At 30.4% G+C, this 14474-nt stretch overlaps 1 protein-coding gene across 1 annotated transcript in view; it reads right to left on the minus strand.

Annotated features, from left to right (window-relative positions):
* Positions 1–14474, minus strand: part of LOC108905740 (J domain-containing protein) — a 44380-nt gene that overhangs the window by 28293 nt on the left and 1613 nt on the right. The window contains exon 2 of the mRNA XM_018708745.2: positions 10796–10897. Within this exon, the coding sequence (XP_018564261.1) occupies positions 10796–10897 (102 nt within the window). The remainder of the gene's footprint in view (positions 1–10795; positions 10898–14474) is intronic.

Raw genomic sequence — 14474 nt, forward strand, 5'->3', positions numbered from 1 at the left:
GTGGATACCGACCTTGGTCTTCCGGATAAATGGCACTGTTTGCTCAAGGAACCGGTATCACGCAATCTTTGGTGAATTCTTCCAAACATGCGTTGTGAAGGAATCTGACGATTTGGATAAGCGTCAACATAAAGACGTCGCGCTTCGGTGGCGTTCCCATTAGCACGACCATACATGAAATGCATGTCTGTTAATTATGCGTTAGAGTAACCAACCATAGCGAAAGAAAACTTGTGCACTGAGAACAACTGTCAAATACGTACTGTTTATTTCACTAAACATCAACCAACTATTGTAAGAAAGTGCACAACACGCACAACGTTTTTGCAAATTAAAAAAAGGGGCTAAAAAACATAAAACATTCCATATCTCCGCAACCGTTACTTAGCGGACCCATGTTTATTGAGACTTTTCTGCTTATTTTGGTTCATACTATTACCTCCTTAAATATTTTACACTCTTTTTTTAAAACCCTGTATAACTTCTTTCAAAACCGCGGAGTTATTTTATTTGTTTATTAAGGAAAAAAGTGCCTTCGATTTGGTAACAATTATATACGTACAACTAAATTTGAAAAAAAAATGTGTCTATTTCGAAGAAAATGAGCCCAAAAAGAATAATTTAATCATAACTCTGACCCCGGAATAGTCATTTGAAAATGGGCCTTTTTGCAAAAATGGGATAAATAAATGGAATTTTGCAAAAACTATTTGACCGATCGAGCCCATCTTTTGCTCATCACTGAAAGATATATAAACTCGCATTTTGGGAAAGTTTGGTAAGATTGTATTAATTATTTAAAAAGTTATTAACAATTAAAGAAAAAGCACTTTTTCCGTTTAATTTAGCAATAACTTTTTTGTTTATAAAGCAATTTTAACTTATAAAGTCTCATTTTAAAGATGAATTTCTCTAGATCAAATCGTCTGTTGAACTTTTTTGCTAAGATTAATAGTTTTTTTACAATAACGCATAGAACGAAAAATGAAAAACAATGACACTATACTTTTTCATAACCCATTTGATGAGATGCCTTTTGTATTACACAGCCCCACAAAAAAAAGTATCGGATCTGGTATTCAGACCCGTGTATTTTCATGTATTTTTTTTCCGCTGAATTCGAATCTGCCTTCAGATTTGGCCCAACGGATCTGAGTTTTCGGGAAAATTCAAAAAACAGGTCAAAATTCACAAAAAAGGTCATTTACGATCGACGAAAGTTATAAAAAGTCAAGCCAGCTCACTAGACGTATTATTTTTCACTCGTTTAATTCCAATGTATCATCATAGAGTCAGACAAGCTGGTCCAAATTCATTCAAAAACAGAAAATAGGTGAAAATGCTTAAAAACGCCATTTTCATGACAATTCGTGTTGCAGAGTTCTGGATCCATCTTTTTATCCACCCACCCATTTATGAATTCATACATCTTTCTATCCAGTCGTTCATGCATGAATAGGCATATTTATTCATCCACCTGTACCACCTATAAAACCCACCCATCCACCCATCTATCCATCTACTTTTTGTGCTGAGAGATGAGATAACAGCCTAGAAGATTGAGAATGCAATAAAACTTGTAGAATACTCTACTTTCTAAACAAAAGAAAACGATATCTACAAATCATTCTTATTTTTGTTGCTAACGAGCGTTCAAATAAAAACGTAGTCAAGTTGGTTATGAAAATTTGGACGTAGGGCGTAGCGTATAGCAAATGAACTTAAACGTCATCTGTCAAAGCGCTATATCGCCGCTATCAATTTGAATATTTTCGTTTTAAAAAGCGTTTAAAATGGTGTTTTCTCAAGAACAAAAAGTGTTTATCATAGAGTCCTACTTTAGAAATGGACGCAAGATTGATGGAATATGGAAGTATTCTATTGAGGAATGTTTCATAGAATTTCAAAATCAATTTCCCGGCGTTGTTGAGTACAAAATTTTTCAAAGTGCAGTTCAGCGTTGTGTTAATGTTTTTCGTGAAACGGGCAGTGTAACAAGAAAAGAAGGAAGCGGCCGACCTAAAAAGCGGACTGAAGAATTAAAAGAAAATGTCCAACAAATAATGGAAAATGCGCCAAGAACTTCTGTACGTGTTTTATCACAAATGGTGGGAGTATCAGTCGGTACCTGCCACACAGTGTTAAAAAAAGATTTGCGTTTGTTCTCCTATCGTTTAACTTGTCAGCAAGAACTTCATGAAGTTGATTTTCCGCGACGGGCTGTATTTTGTGAATGGTTTTTAAACAACTACGGTGAACTTCATAATATCACCTTTTTTTCTGATGAAGCCTGGTTTCATTTAAGTGGTTACGTAAACTCACAGAATATGAGAATGTGGTCTTCTGAAAAACCAGATAACTTTTTTGTCGAGGGCCCTCTACACGCTCAAAAAATTGGAGTTTGGTGTGCTCTCAATCGAAGGAGGATTTATGGACCTATTTTTTTTAATGGTACTCTTACTGCGCAAAGGTATAGAGAAGAAATTATCGCTCCTTTTGTTAACCAGCTGGAAGAAAACGAAATTACAAACTTTTACTTTCAACAAGATGGCGCAAGGGCACATACGGCAGGCGAGACGATGAATATGTTGAGGGAAGTTTTCCAAAATCGACTAATAAGTCTCAATGCTGAACATGAATTTCCACCGAGGTCATGTGATATTACGCCGTGTGATTTCTTTTTGTGGCCTTACCTTAAAAACACTATTTTTGAACTGCCTATTCCTGATTTAAACCATCTGCAGGCTCGACTTATAGACAAGATTCGTGAAATTAACAATACCCCGAGCATCTTAGAAAATGTCTTTAATTCTTTGAGGAACAGGTGTGAAAAGTGCTTGGAACAAGGAGGGGGACACTTTCAGCAGCTGCTTTAATTTATTGTTATAACAAGGAGGGGGACACTTTCCGCAGCTCCTTTAATTGTTTGTTATTGTTATCACGATTATTCTTTAAAATAAAGTTATATAGTCATTAACGTTATTGAAACTGACAGCTGCTATACAGCTCGTTGAGAAATGAGGTTAAGTTGGTCGCTATAAGCTACTCCCTACGTCCAATGTGTCAGAGCCAACTTCGACCACGTTTTTATTTGAACGCTCCTTATAACTTTTCTTTCTTCAAAGGATCTATGCAAAGGGTTACGCTTTCGTTTAGTCCCTCTATTTTTCGTTTCTCTGAAGGCAGATTCGGATGCATCGGAAAAAATACATGGAAATACATGGGTCTGAATACCAGATCCGGATACTTTTTTTTGTGCTGTATTATCATTCCCAAGACTTTCCAACAATAAAATCACGCCCAGTAATTAATAAATTTCGAAATGTTTCCTTTCCTGATCTATATACGGATATATGAGAGTTCCACCACTTTAATTTTTTTAGGTTATCATATGTTCTATTATAATTATGGCGTTAGATTTATTAATATTCCACGTAAATCTCGACCGAGTGCAGCCAACTCTCAACGGAACAGCGATTAGTGACGGACAGGTTCGAGTGGCTAAGGAAATGGCTTTCGTATCACAATAATAGAAATTTAAAAATACACGCCTAATTGCCTCTATGGAAGTATGAGGTATTGGCGTTCGACGCTAAAATATTATGAAAGATTGCCTTCTAACTGCGCGAGTAATAGTACTTTTAAAAATAACAGTCTCTCAACGGCTTGTCACTGCTATGCCCATTAGAAAAATGATATGTTTACAGAAGGCAACACCAAACATAATTTTCCAAAGTAGAGAAGGACTGGAAATAAAAATTTAATTAGTAGAAGCCAGAGGTTAAGGAAAACTATAAAATACAGGTACATTTTTTTATGTACTACAGTAAAAGCACTTTTGTTAACATTACCTTATGCCTACTCTGTAAAAAAATATCACCCAAATTTCACTCAATTTTACTCAATAATGTATCAATTTCTGTCCACACTATTAGTATGAGTACAACTGCTATCAATTGAGTGACTTTTGACTCTATTCTAAGTATATATAACCAATTTAGAGTTTGACTTTTTCTCTAAGATGATTTAAATTTAACTATTATTGAGTCATTTTTTACTTAGGCTTGGTTTTTAATTAAATAAATATTGAGTGCAAAATCAATCACTCATAAATGATTAATTAGGATATGCAGTGTTGAAATTAATTATTAAATGATGAACTTTGAAATTAGGAGATATTGTAAAAATAATGTCTCAAATCTACATTTTTTTATAGTATACATATATTAACCCTTGAAGTTAAGAGATGAAAATCGGTATTTTGTAATAACTTTTTTATAATTGATTAAATTTGTATAATTTTTGGGTTATTTGAAATTAGGTCTACTAAAGTGTACAATTTACTTAATAAATGCTTCCATATTATTAACGTTTTAGAAGATTTTAATTTATGTATCATTGTCATAAACTACTAAACAGTCGTGGTTCGGGCTGAGGCAGTACAGTATTGGGGGTCATGAAGGCTTGCAAAAAAGTAAAAACATTTACAGGGTCGTATTTAAAAAAATGAAGTTGACGATGGTCCTGGAGAGACGAAACGTTACATATAAAAATTGATTATGCCATTCGATAGAGGGCAAACAGTCAGGCCATGAGAAAGTGTTCCTCTTTTTTCAATATCACCTCAAATAAGGCTGAAATTAAACAAAAACGGATTTCCAAAATTTCGTTTTTTTTTTCAAATATTTCAAAAACTAATAATGTTAGCCTTGATTTTTTAGAGGTATAATGTTGGTCCCCTGATTACGCAACTTTGCCCCCATTTAAGCTACTTCGTACCTCTTACCGTTTCCGAGATCCTTGTAGTGAGAAGCGAATTTGTAACAGCCTGTATATATCTTTATTAAGGTGGCCATATTCCCGGCCGAGAAATAGTGAAATTTCTGGCGTTTTTAGGTACTGAAATCTTTAAAAGTAAAACGTGTAGAACAAAAGTAGGGGTAAGCACAAAAATAAAATCCTTGATGTTTTGTTTATTCATGGTTACCGTTTAAATTTACCCAAATAAAATAATAACTAAAAAAAAGCGTTTGCAAAACATGCGTTTGCTATTATCCTAACCCCACATTTTAACAATTATTTTCACGTACTTATAAAAAGTAAACAATTTTATATGTAGGACTAAGCAAGTAAATGTTATAAGAATATTTACATGTGGAATTATATATAAAAAAGATAGTATTTTCGTAGATTTCAGTACCTAAAACCTTAATGGTTTGATCGTTTTTTGCACCTGTTTATTCGTTTTACTGCGGCCGGCGTCTTTGAAAATACTCAGGTGGCATGACATAACATTCCTATTATTTGATAAGCTTTAGATTATTCAGTTATTAAATGTTTGAAATTATTTGTCTTTGCGGAAAACACTATTTACAGAATATGGGACCCATAATGGTCTGATATTATCTTTGATATATAAATATGGGTAATATTTTAAAAGTAGGTAGGTACCTAAGTAATAAGATTTTGTAAAGCTTAAGTAGTACGAAAATATAACGCATAAAAAACCAATAATATGTACTAATTTTTCTTTATTAAGAATAAAGATTAAATTTTACGTACAGGGTGTCCCACATAAAATCGTTATTTATATTGTAGCCTTGGTAGTTTCAAAATAAATTTACAGCTTAAAAATTGGTCTGGCTCAGGTAGATTTCTGTTTCAATCTACAAATCAGTAGCTACTTACCGATAAGAAGGAAACCACTAGTCTAGTCGAGAAGTGAGTTTTTTTTGCGAAAAATAGTTATTGTAATCCTAAAAATATGGTTGTTAGTACATTGGATTCGGAATTAAATTCAGAGAAAGAAGTATTTTTTAATTTATCCGCAATTAAAAATAGCAATTGTTATAAACAAAAAACGAAGAGAAAAAAGGGAGTCTCCGTTTTTTAACTATAACTAAAAAAATATTGAAGATAGCTGAAATTTCAAAAAAGATCCTGAAAGAGGAGAAAATTTCAGCAAAATAAGTCAGGAATTGTAGCTCCATTATTTATAATTTTAATTTGACGTTGAAAATATAGCTCCGCGCGGCGGCGGCGGTTTCCGCGTCGTCGCGTCGCCGCCAAGCAAAGTGTGCAACACAAAATAATTTTTTTATAGTATTCAATATTAATTTAAAAATCTAAATAAATTATAGTGTCATCTAGACACTTGAAGGAACACAGCCCAGTTGGAAAATAATTTTTAACTTGACTTATGTTAAAGTTATTCAATTGTTAATGAACTAATTTTTCGTGGTCCTAATCTTTCATAAAACTTGTTGTAAAACTTTAAATAATGTATCTAAAATTTTTTTTCTTTCTGGGAGGTCTTTTTATATACATAATAAACAAGATTCCGTTGTAAAAGTTTATAAAAGTTTTTTCATTTGTTTATAATGATTTTTTAAAGTTAACAAAAAATGAAAAATCCGGGAAATGTTATAAAAATTTTTTTTTACCAAATGTTTGATTTTACTTGTTTTTCTATTAATATATTGCGTTTATTAACTTAGCTAAAAAAATTTTAACGTTATTTGTTTATAAATTTGTTATAAACAAATGGACAAGTTTAATATTTTTGAAACATTTTTTTGCCATTTTATTGTCTTGGTAAATTAATGATTTTTAAAAACAAAAATTTTTCTTAAATAAATTTTTTAATTGTTTATAATCGATTTTTATATTTATTTGTCATTTAAATTATTTATTAAGAAATCATTTTTTTTTAAATCATCATTTGCTATTATCAATATAATTTAAAAAAAAAAATTTATTCAAATTTTCATTGTTTATTTTATAAACAATTTGTTATAAACAAATTCTGATTTTCATTTTATTTTTTTTTCGTAACTTTAACGAATTATAAATACAGCTATGTGCATCAAAGTGGTAAATAACATTTTTTTCTAATTTTTATTGCATTTTTAAATACTTTATCACATCAAAGCTGAAACGGTCACCTATTTGATAAACTTATAAATTGTTATAATTTCTAAATTATTGATGATACGGTCTTTGACATTCAGGTAGATCTTTTAGATAATTTATTGATCTATAACATGAATTTTTTTACCTGCTTCATATCTACAATGGTTATATTTTTATAAACATTTGTATATAAAAAAATGCATTATCTAATTCTTTAAATGACTAAAACTTTTAAACTATTGAAGTTACGGATTCCACTATTTAAGACAATTTTATAGAGTAACTACTGGACTACTCAATAAAAATTTTTTTATATTTTTTATTCCATTTGTTTACGATGTTTTTTTATTTGTTTAAATTATCACACGATTAAGGGTACATTTTCTGGATTTTCTGTACTTTTTTTCTAACTAATGTCAATATTTTATATTCTTCTTGTTGTTTTCTTCAATTTTGTCTATTTTTAATTAAACACTTAACTTTTGTAAGAGCAGAAACTCAAAATTTTAACCAATTGTGCAGCCTGGAAGATATTTACGGAATACAATGAACTTTTGAGTTATAAAATAAACAATGAAAATTTGAATAATTTTTTTTTTGTAATTATATTGATAATAGCAAATGATGATTTAAAAAAAAATTCTTAATAAATAATTTAAATGACAAATAAATCAAAAAAACGATTATAAACAATTAAAAAATTTATTCAAGAAAAATTTTTGTTTTTAAAAATCATTATTTTACCAAGACAATAAAATAGCAAAAAAATGTTTCAAAAATATTAAACTTGTCCATTTGTTTATAAATTTGTTATAGCTAAGTTAATAAACGCAATATATTAATAGAAAAACAAGTAAAATCAAACATTTGGTAAAAAAAAAATTTATAACATTTCCCGGATTTTTCATTTTTTGTTAACTTTAAAAATCATTATAAACAAATGATAAAACTGTTATAAACTTTTACAACGGAATCTTGTTTATTATGTATATAAAAAGACCTTCGAGAAAGAAAAAAATTTTTAGATACATTATTTAAACTTTTACAACAAATTTTATGAAAGATTAAGTCCACGAAAAATTAGTTCATTAACAATTGAATAACTTTAACAAAAGTCAAGTTAAAAATTATTTTCCAAATTTTCCTGTGTTCCTTCAAGTGTCTAGATGACACTAAAATTTATTTAGATTAGATTTAGGCCCGATTTTTGAAAAAAAACCTAATTCGCCCGGACTACTAGGCTTATTTTATTCATTATTCAATTCTTCAAAAGTCTTCAAAATTTAGAAATAAAAAGTTGTCATTCTGGGAACAATTGTTTATACAAATTTTGACTTTTTTAGTATTTGTAGAATAAGCTTTACAAGTCGATTTTTCAGAGCACTATATTTCATTTTTGCAATAAGTATTTCGTTCTAAAAAAGTTTTTTTTCTGTTCTTCATTAGTATTATTTTTGGTTTTCCATTTAAAAATTAAAGTAAGTAGCAAAAAAAATAGTGTATCTGGCAATTGAATTCAGATCCACTATAACTGCAGGCTAATTATATTTGAAATCGCATTATATTGCTTGGTAATTGTCCAAAACATGACATAAATTTATTTAATTTTAATAAGCAATAGCATAAAATCGATGTAAAATTTCCCTGGGAACACGATGGTGCAATTATTTTTTTGCTACTTGCCGTAGTTTACGAGATATTTGCGAAAAACCTTATTTTTTACGGGTTTTTTGACCTTTTGACCCCTTGCCTGATCACCTAGGTCAAAAATTTTTGCGGATTCGGATTCCTGAGGGTCGAAAACATATTTGCGCCCAGGTTTGATCGACAGAGGAAAAAATGGAGGTTCAGCCTTCATTTCAATGGACTAAATACATACAGTAATATTATATATATATTTTATGCCTATACATATTATTCTCCAAACGCAATTAGTAGCAAGATTCTATATATTTTAGTAATTAAGCAGTGTTTTTAAGTTAAAACGACTCGTCAAAGTAAAAAAATATTTCAGGTTAGGTATATATTTTTTTTACTGAAAATAGCAGTTAATTTACATTATCGGATTGTTAATGTGAAAATATAAACATTAGACTGTTGACTATTCCATGTTATACGTGTTTTAAGGTCACTTTTGAAGAAGAAACTACATGTAATTTTAAAAACCGTATTTCTGTTTTTATAATGAAGGAATAGTAATTATAAGATTGTTTAAGCTTATTAACTAAAAATTATTGCCTACTCAATAAAAAAATATTATTGTCCTCGATAATCTATTACTGATTAATAAAATATTTACTCTCTTTCCTTATAAGATTGTATGTACACAAATTGGAGCCGTTCCTGAAAAATCGGACGAATATCCGGTGCAACGGAATTATTAGACTTGAAGCGTTGGCCGCTAGAACAGCACCTGCCGGGGTCCCGTTTCGTGACTCACGCTGGGCGATATTTTTTGTACAAAATCCCGTCCTTAAATGATAAAAAAAACTAAGTCTTAACAAAACTACAATTTGAATTAGATTAAAATATACAAAAATTATAGAGACAATATTCAATATTCCTTGTAATCCATATTATGTTCTAATAAAAATCATATCTCACTAACATTTTTTTGTTTATATTTTGCTAAATTATGTTTCATATTGTGATTTTCGAAAATTCTCACTGGGTGCTCAGATTACTAGCTTTGTCCTTATTATTCCTATGGTTTTAGAGAGAGATCAATACGAGTAAATATTCGGAAACCCATTAAATCCAGTGGATTGAATTTGCACTTAATAGACTACGCGCTATTATTGTCCGATGTTGGCGCTGCCATCTGGACCGTAGAGTGAAACATTAAAGAATTGCCTATCGATTAAATAAAAAAGCATCGAAACACACCTTATAAGCCCAAAGGGAACCCATACATCACAACTACGTACTCTAGTTATACAACTCCGGAACAAAATTTCAACTGTAACTAAATCGTGGGAGTAGAGCAGGGGAAACGGAATTAAATCGACGGTAATTTCTTGGAAAAGTTCTCCAACTCCCCAAATGAGGGTCTGACCCGACTTTCATGCACGAGGATCAATAAAAATGTGCGTTCGCGATATTCGCGAAGACTGGTGGAAGGTTGAGACCTTACAATTTACATTTCGGAAGATCATAAAATTATTTCGGGCTTAGTTCCTCCAATTACAGGCGGTTGTTTGGATTAAACGTGATCAAGAAAATCGGGGATAAATTAACCGGGTGGGTTTCAAACTCATCAAATATTCCTGAACGGGTCTATTAACTTATCGGAAATTGATTGAGGGGTAATTTGCACTTTCTTTCACGAAAAGTTACGTACGGGGTACATCAAAAGTCGTGGAACGATGTAATTAACTTTTTGTTGAATCAAAGGGAATGCCAAGGTTTGTAAGGGATCAAACAAAATATACTTTGGAACAGTTCAAGTTTTTCCTTACATTGTAGAGAGCGCAAAGAGACAAATTAAAAATACGTCAAAGAGAGTGGAAAATATCTACTTTACTTAAGGACGATAAATTAGTGATATACAGGGTGTAACAACTACCTGATAAACTTTGAATATTATTGAATGAAAGATTCACACACCGTGTAGTATCAATATCAATTCCACTATAGTATATACAGTGTGTATCAGTCAAATGGAATAAATTCAATAATAAATAAATGGGATCGTGTTCGAAAAAACGCTCGAACACGTCGTTGATTGGTATTTTTAGTTGCGGATTTTGTTTCAGCAAAAACATTATATACAGGGTGCCATGTAACACTGGTCAATACCAACTTTGTTATTTTAAATGCAACACCCTATATTAATATATATATAATTTTCTGAAGAATCCAAAAATTTAATTTTTGTACTTACTTTTAGCAGCTGAAATTTCTGTTCCGCCTCCTTGTTCCCCTCATTCTTGTCAGGGTGATACTGAAGGGCGCGCACCTTGTACTCTGCCGTGATCTGTTCCACCTAAAAACAAATCGGTAATTAAACAAAACCAAAATCTCAGTATTCTGCATTCCTTATTTAAACCAACCCAACAGACTTTTTAACGATTTCTTTACTTTTTTGGGCCTAACGTTCTATTTCATAATGATCTGTTATCCTTCTAGGCTAAAACCTACTAAAGTTATGCAAAATTAGACCAAACCTTAGCTTTATAATGTCCCAAGCGCGTTGTGATTGACTAAACTTAAGACATTTAATCATTCACGTAAATAATACTCCAGAAATATCCAATTAAAAAAAAGTAACTACAAATGCCACAAATAAATGATTATAGACCGAATCTGATTCAGATTTGGTATGGAATTTTCGAAACTGACAGGCTTGCATCAACTAAATCCAACCAAATTTGGACAGGACATGGCTACTACAATGCGAAACATCGTCTTAGGTACTATTAAAAATATTGTCACCACCGTTCTTGGTGGTGAAAATGCAAAATATTTGGAATTATTCAAACATCCTGTATTTTGAACGAAGCAAGTTTGTACAATGGTAAATTAACTTAAATCCAATTGTTTTTACTTGAAGAATATGTGCAGGGAGACTAGACAAGGAGCACGAACTCATACGGAAAAATTGACAAAATTTTTCCAAGAAATGGCAGAAGTTGGGGTGGCGCTAGTATTCCATGTGACCCAAGTGAATGTAGCATAATAAATACGAGTGAAGTAAGCAAATAACCAATTTTATTTTATAATAAGTTTAGTAGATATATCGGGGAGGTATACTAACCTAAAAACTAGAAGTCAAGTTAATAATTATTACAATTTGTTTTTATAACGGTAAATAAAAAGTTTCGAAAATAATTTAACGATACATATGGAACACTAGCGCCCTCTTATTTTTGTAAGATTTTTGTTTACATGGAGTTCGGGCTCCTTGTGTAGTCTCCATGAATATGTGCTTGCTGTATGGTTGTTTTCTGAAACACGCTATAGAATCATTGAAACTATATTTACAAGACAAAATTTAGCAAATTCTTGAAAACCATTTATCACATTGTCAGTTTCGCATAAAATTATTGACGATTTAAGTTGACTTAAGTATATCACAAATTTGATCATATCTCCAAGGATTTATTTACTGAGGATGATAATAAGGTTCGACTTATAATCCACTTCCAATAATGGATTCTTTTCTTATTTCCAATTTAGTTCTAGTTCTAAGGCGTAAAGGACACATTTTTTCAGAGGCATTTAGTGAAACCTATACTCAAATTATTTTTCTATATATTTTCCATAAACGTAAAAAGACGTACGGCTATGGTCGGAATAAAGCCTACTGGCTATAAATCAATTATTGCGTTTTTAGATTTGTCGCCTGTTTTGATTTGATTTTTATTTAATTAATTCATCAAGTTCCGTCAATAATTGTTCCGCAAGAAATTGTTTGTTCAGGATTTTCAAACATATAAAAATTTCGTAACATTGCACGATTGTTTTAATTTATTTAATATTCACCGAGTTAATAAACATTCATTACATCATTCTGAGTTACAACATACGTTCTCTTTATAATAAAAACAATTGTATTATTTTTATAAATAAAATGAAATAAATATACATATGTACATTAAACCACCCTCAGATGTGGTAAAGTAAAAAGCTAACTAGATTTTCTCCTCAACTAACCTTTTCCGAATCTTTCTAAGGAATTTCCTCCCTAAGGGAATAGATGAAAGAGGAACTTGATACTGTCAGAAAAGTAATATATTATTTAGAAACAGGTTTTTGGTGTCCTCACATTGAATTACCTAGATTTGTGATGCAACTCACACCGTTTATGCGTTCAACTTACTTTTCTGTATTTTCATTAAATTTAAAGAAAAAAAATTTTACAAAAACAACCTATTAATTTCAAATTGCAAAAAGGAATAACTGTAGATAATACTGTATTTTACTGGTAGATAATATGCTTATTTAAACTGTAATTTCTATTTAACGAATGTAAATAACTAATATAATTTTTAGCGATAAATACCTATAAGCGTTGTATAACATTTTGCCATGGTGTATCCTAGCGACGTAAACAAGTGCACATATTTGTAAAACATTTAGTACTTCGTCACAACTCGTACAACTCAAATTTTAATAGTTGAGTTCACATTCTAAGCATACGTCTTGACTTTATTTTCAAGTATTTGACTTGATTTAAAGTCATGTCAAGCAATTATATTTCATAATTAAAGTATATAGTTCTTTAAAACTATATTAGGCTCTTTCAAATTTAAAACTAAATTCTGAATTAATTAGAGACAACAATATTTTAATCTCTATAGAGAAAAAAGTCACCATCCCTTCAAATAGGCGACGCACACTGGGAACTTTTGTAGTTAGTAACCCCAAAAACGCCTAGAGTCTATGAAAATTGTCCAAAATTGATTTTTTAAAAATCTTTTCTTTAGGGATTTCCTAAGGAATCGATCTATCACGACCTTTTTTTGAGAAAAAATACTCTAAATTTATTAACTTAAGTTTTTTAATGCTTTGTGTGTAATGTTTACATGCCAATGAATTATTCGCAACAAACCTCTGTTTTTTAATGCCTGATATTGAAATACCTAATTAGAATACATTAAGAAAAAAAGGCTAATAACTCATTAGATTTGTAAATGTTATTTTTTATTAATGTTCCGCTTATAAATCTAGAACTAATCTTTTCATGGAAGTAAATCGTCAAATAATTTTATTTTTGGTTTTTTTACTAATTGCTGGTATTTTACTTGTTTTTGAGGTTAAGATACTTTTTCATTTCTTTAGGTTAGGTTATGTTAGATTTGTAGTTCTTGAAATAAAATTCACGTACTTTTTGACTATTAATAATTTACTTTTATTTACCTTTCAACAAGCATTATTGAATGTTAAAACAATAATACTTTATAACAGGTTTTTAGATTATGTTAGGTTAAGTTGGGTTAGACTATGGCAATTTAAATTTGTTTCAAAACGCCAAGTGAACATGTTTTATTACTTTATTTTGATTTTTTATTGTTTATATTTCATTTCACTGTTGCTTAAGAAAATAAGCAATACCTTGAACAAAAAGTTAAAATGTTAATCAATTTTTATAAATCTAGAGTAATTTTTCTCAAAAAAATCTCGTGAGGGATATCTTAGGAAATCCCTAACGATTAAAAAAAAATTCCATTTTGAGCAATTTTTATAGGGTCTACAGGTTGTTACAAATTAGCTTCTCACTACAGGAATCTCGGAAATGGTAAGAAATATAAAGTGGCTTCAATGTGGACAAAGTTGCATAATCAGAGGATTAACATAATGCCTCTAAAAGATCAAGGCCAACATGATTAGTTTTCGAAATATTTAAAAAAAAATCGAAATTTTGGAAATCTGTTTTTGTTTCATTTCAGCCTTGTTTGATGATATTGAAAAAAAGAACACCTTCTCATGGCAACTTTTTGCCTTCTATCGAATAGCATAATCAATTTTTATATGTAACGTTTCGTCTCTTTAGGTCCATCATCAACTTCATTTTTTTAAATACGACCTTGGAAATTTTATTACATTTTTGCAAGTCTTCG

The sequence above is a fragment of the Anoplophora glabripennis genome, unplaced genomic scaffold (assembly GCF_000390285.2).
Source record: "Anoplophora glabripennis isolate ALB-LARVAE unplaced genomic scaffold, Agla_2.0 scaffold31, whole genome shotgun sequence".
NCBI lineage: Eukaryota > Metazoa > Arthropoda > Insecta > Coleoptera > Cerambycidae > Anoplophora > Anoplophora glabripennis.